Source organism: Syngnathus leptorhynchus, chromosome 18 (genome assembly GCF_054491065.1).
Source record: "Syngnathus leptorhynchus isolate UIUO chromosome 18, UIUO_Slep, whole genome shotgun sequence".
Lineage (NCBI taxonomy): Eukaryota > Metazoa > Chordata > Actinopteri > Syngnathiformes > Syngnathidae > Syngnathus > Syngnathus leptorhynchus.
The window spans coordinates 6,644,887-6,657,473 of NC_141212.1; the positions used below are offsets into that span (position 1 = coordinate 6,644,887).

Sequence of the window (12,587 nt, forward strand, 5' to 3'; positions counted from 1 at the left end):
ACACGGTTGTGTTCTGTAGGGGGCAGTATTGTACGCGTACTAAATGTGTTATCCCAGAGTAAATAAAAGAGGAAGAGCATTACGGAAGAAACTGGTAGCAGTCACCCTTCAGCTTCTGCAAATATGAATGCGCGACATTGAACGGTATTGGTCAAATGCGGCAAAAACATTCTATTTTTATCTGTTTTGCGAAATTATAAACGCAATTAAAAGGCTGTTGAATACTACTGTTTTTCAGCGACTCCCAGCACTCTACGGTGGTGATAGTGGTGGGCAAGTTATAAAATGAAAAAAATTAATCATGTATTTATATGTCGTAAAAAAACAAAGGAAGTAAAACGTAGTTTGTTTGTGCCCTATAATTATTTAGGCTTTAACAGGCGCCACATATATTTTCGTTGAGAAAAAACAAATTGACAATGTTGTTAAATTGTAGAATTTTGGGAGCAAGATGGGCTTTATTTGATTTATTTTATAGGGGTGTGTGCTCAAACTACATGGTACAATACTACTAAATCATGCACTCTCTAAGTCATAATCTGTCTTAACTTGGAACAAAGATTTGATGTACTGCTAATGTTTGTGACTTTTTATCATTTTGCATGTCTGCTCACTTCTGTTCAGATTATGGCAGCAGGCTGTGTAAGGAAAGTACTTCATGCAGTCCAAATGGTGAATGCGGGCAGTCCAGGCTCCTGGACGCCAGCATTAAGGGCTCTCGGGAGGAGCAAAAAGAGCAGCATCTTTGCTAACCATTGGAGATGGTCACCCTTCTGCACAGAGGCGGATAACTTGAACCCAACTCCTGAAGTAAAGAAAAAAAAGGATCCTCATGCTCGTACAACAATCACCAGCGTAGGCCGAAAAATCTCAGCACGACAAATCCAAGTAATTAGTGAGACCGGAGACAACTTGGGTGTCCTCCACCGCGCGGATGTGCTCAGAATCATGGATGAGAAGGGTCTCAAACTGGTGCTGCTCAGTGAACGACAGGAGCCCCCAGTCTATCGCCTGATGAGTGGGAAACAAATCCACGAAGAACAGATGAAAATGTGGGAGAAACAAAAAGGAAAAACGGGTATGTGGAGCCAAAATAAACAATTTCTTTTTACATTAAAAGTCACGAGATTAGGCAATATACAAGATACAAGAAGATGCTAATCTACATACTTGTCACAAACAGATGAAATGCCGTTTTGAATGGATTTGATTGGTATATTTTGTTCAGCTCCCGTGCAGGTCAAAGAGCTTACCTTTTCATCTGGCATCGCGCCTCACGACCTGACCGTCAAATTGAAGCAGGTAGAAAACTGGTTGGAGAAGAAGCACCACGTTAGGATTACATTGCGCACGCCACGCAAAGAGTCTACCAACAATCTGGTGAGAAAGACCCAGGCGTAGTTTAGCACAGCTCCCATTTTTATCATATAGTATTGTGTCTCCATGTCTCACATAAGAAATATTTTTTTTCCACACAGGATCAGAATTTAGAGAAGATTGTGCAACGAATAGATGTGATGGTGGGATTTGTCGCCAAGCCAAAAGTCATACGTGAGGGTCAAGCGGCCATGTGCATACTTCGGCCACCTTCAGCTAAGGAACTGTCCAAAAGAGACAAAGTACAAACTTCATCGTCGCAGACTGTCAACGTACAGGCTGCCCAGGATCAAACATCACCCTCGGACACACAAGAACACGCTTCAACAATGATCAACGAGAAATAAACTCTAATTGGTCGTTCAATCTGTTTAAATCCACCTGTAAGGTGAGGCGTAACCCAGGTAATATACAATTATGTGAGAAATGTGCGGGTTTTTTTTTGTATATTGAAAAATCTATCATTTCTGAACACCTTTAAGTCAAACCAACTGCAGCTAATAAAACATCTGTGGTGAACCAAACTCACTACATGATGAGATAACATCCACAGCACTACGTATCTTAACCTTTATTCAAGAATGATATCATTTTATGATAAAAATAAAAATCTAATTTGGCTTACAGATACATTCACTTGTCACAAATAGATGTGTTTCACACTTAATCCAACACCTTTCTTGAGCTTTCAGCATTAGACACAGCCCCGGAACTTCCACAATAATCGTGCTCCGTGTGTACATCTTAAAAAAGTTAAAAACAGTACAAGTGGAAATCTATGACATCCAGCTAATCTTGAGCCCCTCCACTCACTTTGAAAATATAAACTTTACTAAACTGTAAAAAAAATAAAAGCAGCATTCTCTAGCATGCATAAACAACTTTTGTCAATAAGCCTCGAGTACTTTGTAGGAGGAGAAGGGTTTGACGAAGTGATAGTCCAGGTTTCCGCAGTGAGGGCACTGCTGCACGTTACTGTACTCGGAGAAATACTGCATACCAACGCGAACATCCACCACTGGCTTTCCGCAGTGTTTACAGTTGAGACGAGCCTGGTGGCACACAAAAGGACAAAAATATGAAAGCCATTTCACTCTCATTTTGTATACTGTATATCTGCATTCTACCTGACAACAAGGTGAAGCAGCTAGGATGTCGTAGGTATACATGGTGCCTAATTGGTGCCAGCTCCCATCCCAGCGAGACTTGCACTTGATACATACGATCTTGTGGACACCTTCTAGACAATCCACACATATGGCATAGAGGTGCATTAACCTGCCTGTTAGAAATGAAGAAAGATGATTAGTTGACAAATAAAGGGAAACTCCCTTGAAAGTGTCACTTAGGTTTTAGTGCAACATTATATACAAGCTGCACCCTTCTGGAAATAACAGCCATGGTGTCAAATCAAATTTTAATTAATCTCCACTTAACAGTGGGACAAAATTGAATCCATCCATCCATTGTCTGAACCGCTTTGTCCCCATGGGGGTCACGGGCGTGCTGGAGCCTATCCCAGCCGTCATTGGGCAGTAGGCGGAGGACACCCTGAACCGGTTGCCAGCCAATCACAGAGACGAACAACCACCCGCACTTATACCTAGGGACAATTTAGAGTCTTCAATCGGCCAGTTTTTGGGATCTGGGAGGAAACCGGAGTGCCCTGAGAAAACCCACGCGGACACGGGGAGAACATGCAAACTCCACACAGGGCGGGCCGAAGGTTGAATCCTAACTGTGAGGCGGACGTTCCACCCAGTGCCCCACCGAGCCGCCCCACAAAATTAAATCATTTGACATAAACTATGCAAAGCTTAATCATTATTATTAAATTATCCTTTCCATATTCAAGCTTTTGAGCCAGGACAGTAACATCAAAGACTCTTGTGCAAGCATAGTGATAATTCACATTAAAGCTACACACTACAAATAGACTGACACGCTTTGCTGTGCACATTTTATTGAACCTTTTATCAACTACACCATGTTACTTTTAGAAAAATTACTTTTACTTTATAATACCAAAAAATGATGCAAATTTGGATTTTTTTCCTTTTTTTACAAATAATGCATTTTTACCTTGCAGGTGGCAAGGAACATCATACTCAATCTCATCGTGGCGTGATGGGCTAAGGAACATCGTCCCGTCCACCAGCGGAAACTGTTCAAACACTGGCAATGCCCGGTGGCATAGCGCACAGTTGACCATGTTTCTCTGGCTTGCGCTGAGTGTGGACAGGATGAACCTAAAAGAATATAGTGAGTAAATGTCACAAAGATTCTAAACTTTGATGTGATTTTCTTCTTTGCGGTCACTTAAAATAATCTCAGTTGTAGTCAAAAGAATCTATCGATCTTGACGATCTAAATTAAAGAGAATGAGCTGAGCTGTTTCGCTGGGCGGGGAATCTGAGTGTGCTCACTCCCACAACGACGCACATGCCTAATAATGCTCATGCTCCCAAAATGAAAACTCCACCCATGCACACAATTAAATTGCACGTTGTGCTTGACTTGCGCTAGGCAGGAAATGGTATCTTCTTACCTGCGCAGTTCTTCTCCCTGGCCCGCCTGGGCATCGTCCTCCATTCGAACATGGTAGGTGTTGAGTTTATGGCGAGGGATGTGAGTAAGAAGCTCTGTGAGATCCATCCTCCTCAGAAACTGCACAGGTGGAGGAAGTGTGCCATCACCTAAGCCGCCCGAGGCAAGTCTGTGATGAAGCGGGAGGGTGAAGGCCACCGGCAGAGGTAGAACAGTTGCGGGGTCCAGGTGAGGAACACAACCCGGTGCTCGGCTGAGGGGTCCTCCTACCAAAAGATGCTTTCGCTGTGCATCCATGTGCACTGCTGATTTGAGAAATTCACCTAATTGACGGGGACCCCGAAAACCTGAACCAACTCCACCAGGCCCGAGGACGGATGTTGGCGAAAAGGAGAAACCAGTTGGAGGGGACTGTCCCGGTGAGTCACATGGAGACTTCAAAGGAGGCCCGAAAGGAAAGAGACCTCCTGCTGCTCCTGCTCCTCTCTCAACTGAGTTCTGGCGGTCCACTGATTGTCTTTGCGGTAGCTCTTGACTCGACGCCCTGTGAGCTGTTTTACCTACTCCTCCTGCTAGCTTGCTTTTCCTGGGGTCCTCAAACACACTGTCCCCAGACCCAGAAGCCCCCCCAGAAGACCCCACCCTCCCAGCGCTCCTCTCAGATGGTTTCTTCTTTCGCTCATCTTGCATGCGCTTCACTTGATACCAGTCAGTGTCTTTTTTCAAATGGCCCTGGCCGCAGCGGCAGGAGCAGAATCGAAAAGCCAGGTCATATCCTTTCTTGGTCCACATGTTCTGCCGACACTGCTTCTCATTCCACGAGCGTGCACGACCAATGCAGTTGAACTGTACCAAAATGGAGCTCTCCCACTCATAGAAGCATTGCAGATGCATCCAGTTTCCGTAGGGGCAGAGCTCGTTGTTGCACTGGATCCTCTGGTAGTCATCCTTCTCCAGGTCAATGGGCCGGCCCAAGCTGCAGCCCAAAGGGGTCGCGCACTGGGCCTCTGAATAATTAAAAACAAGCGGGAGATCAAAGATTAATATTGTGTCATATATGCCGTTAAATTTATTCTGTGTTCAACCCTGACCACAATCAGATGATTCGATGTATTTTTAGAATCACATTTTGGAAACGTGGAGAGTAATGCTAACTCCTTAAAGGTGTTTCAGACTCAGGACTTGACAATATATTATACAATAGCATATTAATACAATAGTGTTACCATTTTATGCAATAAACTTCTATAGGCCTACATTCAATATTTTTCACACAGTTCTACTGCCTAAGAGTGAAGAAGTGGGTACAATTCCTCAAGTTCAACTAGTTCTTGAACCAATATGGTATCAACTGTCATTTTAAAAGACATACATAGAAGTCATTAAACATGGGGGTGGGAAGAAGAGACAACAGACTTTCTTTTGGGCTAATCGGCAATATCTGCCTGAAGAAATGCTCCTTATCCACCGCAATATGTGGAATAAAATCACCATGAACAAATCGATTGCAAATTAGCAGACTTTCTTAGTTTGAGCAATACGAAGGCTAGTTTAAAAAAACACCCACTAGGCCACCAATCGTCATCTAGCCTGCATTTGCAGACGATCTGCGTGCAAAGCATGAAAATGCCATCATTTAGCACGCTAGTTTTGCACGGCTGGGTTTTGCAACCAGACCCGCTGCACGAACACGACCGTTTGCATCGTCGCTGTGCAGGCATGTCACAGAAGCAAGCTCAAATATGACACACAGCCGCGCAGGAAGGTAGCATCACCAAACTTGTTTATGTACGCCTGTGTCCCATTTCCTCTCTTACCACTCGAACGCTCGGTCCCAGGTGCAGCAGCAGCAGCAGCAGCAACCGCGGCCGCGCCTCCTGTTGCGGCCGCACAGGCTCCATTTTCCTGCTCATCTCCGCTACTGTTAGTTCGTTTGCTCTTCTTTCCCTTGTTATTCTTCTGGTTGGGCATTTTTCCCCCACACGATTTGTGAGTCAAGTGTTCTGTTCGATTTCTTTTATCAACGGCTAGTGTGAACGTAGTCTGTCATTTCTGTGGACTCCATTTCTGCAGGGGTACTCTCGATGTTTAGTGAATCACAGACGTGTTGTTGTCGGAGTCGTTGTTGGTGTTATTTAGTCTCTCCGTGCAGCTCTGATAGCAACACTTATTAAGCTGCTATAACCTTTTGGAGAGAAGGCGTGCCCCTCTTGTTTTCATTCCTGCTCTGTCTTCTTCTTCCACCGCGTGATGTCACTGGACCCCCGGCATTGGCCGACGGTGACGTTTGCGAAGTTCAATGACCCTGGGAATCCCGAGTATTCCTTGGTTTTTGGACACTTAATTTGTTCTCGTTCCACTCAGTAAAATCTTTGAAAATGTCGTGCTCATGGTTGATTATTGAAGTACGAGGACGAAACATTAAATACGAAATGATTGTGTAACGCAGGAATATCTAAAGTGCTGCTCTTACATTGGATTTTGTGCAGGTCAGAGGTCAGGGAAAGAGTAGTCCAGCTACAATAACAAATAATGAATGTTGGGTATATCAAATTGATGTTTTGCTTTTCCTCACTTTAGAAACAAATATACACCAGTGTCCCCTCCCAACGTTCAGCTGTGAACCCCACAAGCCCAGTGAGAAAATGAAGTAGTGAGGGAGGGAAGGTCATCTGGATCACATTCATGTGGGAGGCTGCTGATTTAAGTTAGGAGGATTTTCCAAAGACTTGTGTTGCAATGAGGCTGAATTTCGTATCATATTTGCCGTTTTTCTTGTTTTACATGAGGGCTTTTAACATGGTCGTGAACATTGGTCCTTGCTTTCATTAAACAAAATGTGACAAAGCAGTGTGAAGTTAAAAGATTTCATTTATTGGAATGTAGACATGGGTTATTGCCACTACAAAAGACAGTAATTCTAACACACTATCCAGGAGTTATATATTCATTCACAGACATTGATCATAGTATAAACAGCTTGAGGTATTGATGCTGTTCTGGTGAGGCCTCTCTCTTCTTACTTTACGATATGTTTACCTCATTTACATCATTTTAGAATGGGACACATTGAACTTGCAGACCAGGCATCTCACTGTTTGCATCTCCCTTAATTGTTACAAATGCACACATGCCTACATGATGCGATTTAGCAGTCGGCATGCTTAAAACCATGCAGAAGATCGTTTTGCACCAGAAAATAGGCCTGATCTGCAAATGTCATTGGCCTTACAGTACAAAATAAACAGTGGTAAATAGACAAAAACTACTGCACCGGTTCATTTATCAATCATATTTGGTTGAGTTGATTTGGTCCTGAGGAAAAAGTACAAACGGATTTTTTTTTGGCACCCTTTAATAATTGTATGCTCTAAAAAAATTGCACAACATACACGTGTCCATTGTAAACACTTTGTCCATTACATGGACAGAATTTTTTTTGGGGGGGGGGGGGGGGGGGTGCTTGGGAGAAATAAAAAATATTTTCTACAAAAGATGTGATGCAATCCTTATAATAAAGAATAACAAAAATGTGTTTTAAAAATGCAATTGTCTAAAGAAATGTCTGGTTACGAATTTATTGTGTGTGATACAAAAGTTGAGAGGTAGCATAATGAACTCATATAATGTATGGAATCATCATTAACCAATTTATTATAGCTCTATTTTGTGTGATTAATCCAGATATTTAATTGTTGATATGCACATGTCGTGCTGAATCTAACCTTTTAAAAACCTGTTCACTAACGTTTTGACAGGAACAGTTTGCTGTAATTACTGAAATTTTGCATGACATGCAATAAATGTTCCTAATTGAAATGCATGTTAAGTGACTGCTCACAGCATGAAATATGGGATTTTACAGAAAAAGTCATATCTGAGGCTTGGGGACTTGTTTTCAAAAAGTCACAGTAGCTCTTTAAATGCCCTTTTCCCACTACTGGATATTGATGGAATTCACCCTGAGCATTGTATTTTAAAAAGAAATCTATGGAAAAAAAGTAAACAGCCTTGATGACAGTTAACCAAAAAGCCTTCCTTGCAATCAAATGTGTTAGTAAACAGAACACCAAGAACAGACTTAATAGTACTGTTCTATTCCATATTTTTAAATCTAACACATTTGCCCGACTATGTTACTTTATCATTACAATATAGCCAAAACTTTCCTAATATCCACATAACTGATTACTGTATTTTTTGGACTATAAGTCGCGTTTTTTTTTTTTTCATAGTTTGTGTGTGTGTGGGGCGGGGGGGGGGGGGGGCGACTTATACTCAGGAGCGACTTATATGTGAATTTTTTCACAAATTTTCTATATTAAAAAATCCGCGATGTAGTGAAACCGCGTTAAACAAACCGCGATGTAGCAAGGGATTACTGTAATTTGAACTGCAAGTGACGTCAGCGGCGCGGCGGTTGCTTACATAAAGAACAAAGGGTTCGATCACGGGATGACGAAGGGCCCCACAATTGAAGGATTTAATGATTTGGAGTAACACAAAGTTTGAAAAACTAGTTATTTATGTTAATTTATTTGATATATTTTATTTTGTGTAGCAACTTGGATATGTTTTTATCGTTACAGTTCAGTAGTTGATGGCTCGTTGAACTCTTGTTTTGTTAAATAAAAAGCCGTTTACCAAACCCACGTCTTTCCTGGTACTTTGTTAACGCTACAATATAGTTATATACTAGATCTGTGCGGCGCACGCGCACCGTTGTTGACATTAAGGACGAGGATCGATGGATTTAATGATTTGGAGTGACGCAGATGGCTTGATAATATTGTTGTGATATGATAGTTATTTGATATATACTTTATATATCGTTATATGGGTCTGTGGAATAATTGGAAATGCAACTCATGATGAGTACGATGTCAGCGGCGCACACGTGGAGCAACTTATATATGTTTTTTTTCACTTTATTGTGCATTTAATGGCTGGTGCGACTTATACTCTGGAGCGTTTTTTAGTCTGGAAAATACGGTACATATCACACTATGATCTAAAACTTTCTATCAAGTCATGTGCTTTGTTAGGTTGTTAAAAATATTGTTGTCATTTATGGCTGTCAAATAGCCCTTGAAACAAAATTGTTCCCAAACACCGGTTTTGGCTTTGTTTGGCAAACTGAAATGAAACAAAATTAAAATGAATAAGAATGGCTTTGGACATGCAGGAAAAAAATAAACACTAATACAGCAGAAGCCTTATATTTGAAAAAGACACCAAAATACTTCGCCCTGCTGTTACTGTGCGTAACGGCGAGACCTCAATTTTGGAGCAGGATGATGTCAACATTATCGTGGACGCCCTGCAGAAGCAACTCGCCTTCGAAGGTGACAATTTTCTTCTTCTTGGCGGCCTTCAGGGTGCCTACCAAAGCCTCGAAGATGTTGGCACAGCGGTCGTCATTGAACAGCACTCCAAACTTTACGCTTGTTTGACCCTCAGCATCTGTGATAAATTTACAAAATGTATTTTTTTTTTGTACTTGTTTCACCATGTTTCCAGCAGTTAGTCAGCCTTAAAAATTACATAATTGCATGGCTTATGCTTGGAGTCGACTTGTGGAATTAACTGGCTTACAAACAGACTGGCTAGACAAAAGACAGTGAATCTCATAATGCTACAATGCACAATAAGAGCCTGCACTCACTTTTGCTGCCAAGTCGTTCAATCTCCCCCACGAGTAAGTTTACTTCATGAGAGACATTCATTGTTGCTATGGAAAGAGAATTGAAACAAGAGAATTAACATGTTAATGGTAGTCTTCAGTGTGTGATGAATTTGGTGCAAACACAAAACAGATTTAATTCACAATATTTACTTAGTTTTAATGTCGTGGTGGCCTTTGGACCGCAATTTGCACATTTTTCATGATGTGCTGCAAGTTTGATGAATTCAATGAAGTGATGATTTCAAACTGTTTATCATAACAACGGTCATTTAATTAGCTTACGATGCATTCAAATGCAATCAGGAAAAAAGAAGTAGCGCAATGGCTGCATGCCTGCAAGCTACAACACGAGTAGGGCGTTTCACTCTCAATGCGGAAGTGGATTATCGGCGCGACACCGGCTCGCCATGAACAAAGATTCTTGTTCAATTTAGCCACGAACGTCACCGCATTCTCGTTACAATGTAAACGTTGATGATCCATACATAGACAACGTTTGAATCGATTTTAATCAGACAATCAATTGAGTTACAATGCGGAAGGCTTGGCAGGATTGTAACCGGTGACTGCTTACACTCAGGGTGGAGTCCTGACAGACTGTTAAATACAATGTGAAATGTGCTGCCCGGAAATATTTTCGACGAATATTCACAATGCAAGCATGTGATCTTTTTTAGAAGAACTTTACATTTTCTTACCCGTTATTTAGTGACAGTCACCTCTCCACGATGCGGGCTGCCTGGTATTGTGTGCGCTGTGTTTGAGGTCGTCGTAAATTCTTATTACTTTGACTAACAGTAGAAATGGGTTGATTTAAATTGTACACTAAAATACAATCGGCTGCAAACTTTGTACATATGAACATTTAAAAATAAATCTTTGAAATGTTAACAAAAAAATGTGTTATTGTTCATGTTTCTTTTTGTAAAAAGCCTCGAATCTGACTTAAATTGCCAAATTTCCCGAAGTCTTTAAATTAATCGTGATGCATTCCAAAAACGCTGGTGTCGGACTTTTTCCAACAAAAATGTGGACCCTGCAGTGTATTTGTTGTATTAATTTCACATTTCCCCCTTATTTTTAAATTCGTGTATCTCGTTAAATCTGTCAATGTGTGGATTCCCAGCTCCATTATTTCCTCACTTGTGAATAAGACCTCTAGGATGCTTTTGGGGTAACGCCCAAAGGGCACACCACCCTTTTCCATCTGAGGACTATGACGTCGGATTTGAAGGTGCAGACTGCCAACTAATTGCTTCAGACTCAGCTGCAAAACACTCCATAAGTTCAAGGTCCTGGCTTGAAGAAGCCAACAGAACCTTATTATCTCCAAAAGGCAGAATCACAATACCGAGATCACCAAACCGCACCAATTGACATAATTTCTGGAGTGCAAAATATCACTTACATCTGGTTAATTCTGTAAAACTTGACCTGATCTGCACGGAACCACGTTCAGCTCAAACACAAAAAGTGAACCTCAGAATGCGTTTTATTTTGAAGGATCCTCCGGAAGTGTTGATTTAACAAAGTGGAATGACAGGGCTAGTAGGAATGGCGGCCAGTGTCACTAGAGGAAGGAACCCAAAGAGCCCGAAACTTTACTTCGAACGGGCCCGCTGAGGAGTTGAACTCTGACGAAACGCACGAACCCCTTTTTCTTGTTGCGGACGAAAGACGTTGTCTTTTGACGTGCGATACTTTGGGTCGAATTGCATGCTTAGCTCGCCGTTACAATTGCCGCCGAGTTAGAATCAAGGTAGCCGCTAGCCAGCTGTTGGATCCCTTGCATGGCTGGCCCAACAAGTTAACCAAGTGACTAACTGTATTAAAGCATTCGCCATTCAAAGTTAAATGGTGATCGTCTATCGCGAGCAACAGCGACTATTTGGCGACAGCAGAGAGAGGGGGAGAGGGGCGTCGCGGGGTACCAGTTTGTCATTGCCACTTGAGAACATAATTAGTGCTAATCTTAACGCTAGCTTTACAGCTAGCTAAGTTGTGATCCTGAAGTATCGCCCATTTTCGGATCCTGCTACTGGCTCGGGGGCTAATCGACATCCTCGTTAGTCTACCTTGAAAGTGGTATCTGTAGTACGATGGAAAGTCTAACGTTGAGTGATGTCGAGCAGAAATACTACTCGGATTTGTTCGTTTACTGCGACACGGACAACACCAAAAAAGTGGCTTCTTATGGAAGAGTTCTTGACCTTTTCCGGGCGGCCCAGCTACCTAGCGAAGTTGTCATACAGGTAAGCTAACGGTGGTAAAGTCCACAGCTTTAAGCTTTTTTTGGTCCACCAGTAAATCCACCTACAAAGCGATATTTTGGATGTTTAATAAACTTGAGCTGAGCTGTCAGCAAAAGCTAAGGTTAGCCTTCATAGTTAGCAACGCTGCGCAGTACGAGACACACCTTCTTCTGGCTAACGTTAGCTTCTCTGCTCAGCCGAGCTCCAAACATGCTGTGCGATGCACACTTGATACCTTTCAGATTGTGATGGAGTGGCACAAATGCATCAAAATGGACTCGTAACAACGGTTCACTTTTTCTTATCTAATTTTATTAAAACTTAGGCATTTGCTTCCAATTTAGCATATAGTTTGCCCCCACCCCCTCCCTATAAAACAGTACTATTAGTTCCCCCTTGGCTGTGTATTTTTTAAAAATAATATTGATCAGTCTTAAGTGTTAAAAAAGGCTGGCTCGCTTTGACGGTGTAGTGTTGATGACTCACCTAGTGTACGGGCAACAGTATCATATTGTGAATTTTAGGGGCCAAAAACAAAGCAATACAATTTTTTTTTTATTTTTTAAATACGCTCCAACTCTTTCCGTCTGGGAGACGGAGTCAACAACAGCACATCAGTTGGACACAGAAGCCGGAAGCCCGTTTTAAGGTTTCCTGAAAACTCATCGTTTTGCAGCCACTTCTGCAACAACTTTTTTTTTTTAACTTCCTGCCTTAGGTTTTAG

The 12,587-nt window shown here is 41.9% G+C and overlaps 4 protein-coding genes across 9 annotated transcripts in view; 2 read left to right on the plus strand and 2 right to left on the minus strand.

Moving 5' to 3' along the window:
- Nucleotides 1-7,321, plus strand: mtif3 (mitochondrial translational initiation factor 3). 2 transcript variants are annotated; one of them, XR_015069071.1, is made up of 6 exons: nt 1-144; nt 625-1,078; nt 1,229-1,380; nt 1,479-1,765; nt 3,467-3,639; nt 6,505-7,321. XR_015069071.1 is itself a non-coding variant. In XM_085938455.1 (4 exons), exons 2-4 carry the CDS (start codon nt 628-630, stop codon nt 1,722-1,724), a joined length of 849 nt encoding a protein of 282 aa, XP_085794581.1. In that variant the 5' UTR covers nt 1-144; nt 625-627; the 3' UTR covers nt 1,725-2,319. The 2 variants fall into 2 exon arrangements, 1 of the variants encoding a protein (XP_085794581.1); XM_085938455.1 differs by lacking the exons at nt 3,467-3,639; nt 6,505-7,321 and having other exon boundaries at nt 1,479-2,319.
- Nucleotides 1,221-6,244, minus strand: heca (HECA ribonucleoprotein granule regulator). The gene is made up of 5 exons (XM_085938451.1): nt 5,742-6,244; nt 3,926-4,931; nt 3,460-3,626; nt 2,505-2,659; nt 1,221-2,429 (listed from the first exon to the last, which is right to left on the minus strand). Exons 1-5 carry the CDS (start codon nt 5,893-5,895, stop codon nt 2,265-2,267), a joined length of 1,647 nt encoding a protein of 548 aa, XP_085794577.1. The 5' UTR covers nt 5,896-6,244; the 3' UTR covers nt 1,221-2,264.
- On the minus strand, nt 6,778-11,204 carry abracl (ABRA C-terminal like). Its single transcript, XM_085938457.1, has 4 exons — nt 11,019-11,204; nt 10,309-10,401; nt 9,590-9,655; nt 6,778-9,387 (listed from the first exon to the last, which is right to left on the minus strand). The coding sequence occupies exons 3-4, from the start codon at nt 9,648-9,650 to the stop codon at nt 9,203-9,205; spliced, it is 246 nt and encodes an 81-aa protein (XP_085794583.1). The 5' UTR covers nt 9,651-9,655; nt 10,309-10,401; nt 11,019-11,204; the 3' UTR covers nt 6,778-9,202.
- Nucleotides 11,114-12,587, plus strand: part of reps1 (RALBP1 associated Eps domain containing 1) — an 11,459-nt gene continuing 9,985 nt past the window's right edge. For 3 of the 5 annotated variants that reach the window (XM_085938445.1, XM_085938446.1, XM_085938447.1), the window contains exon 1: nt 11,115-11,862. In XM_085938445.1, coding sequence (XP_085794571.1) covers nt 11,710-11,862 — 153 coding nt within the window. In that variant the 5' untranslated portion in view covers nt 11,115-11,709. Of the gene's footprint in view, nt 11,863-12,587 lie in introns of all 5 variants that reach the window. The other 2 variants (XM_085938449.1, XM_085938448.1) reach the window with 1 other exon arrangement.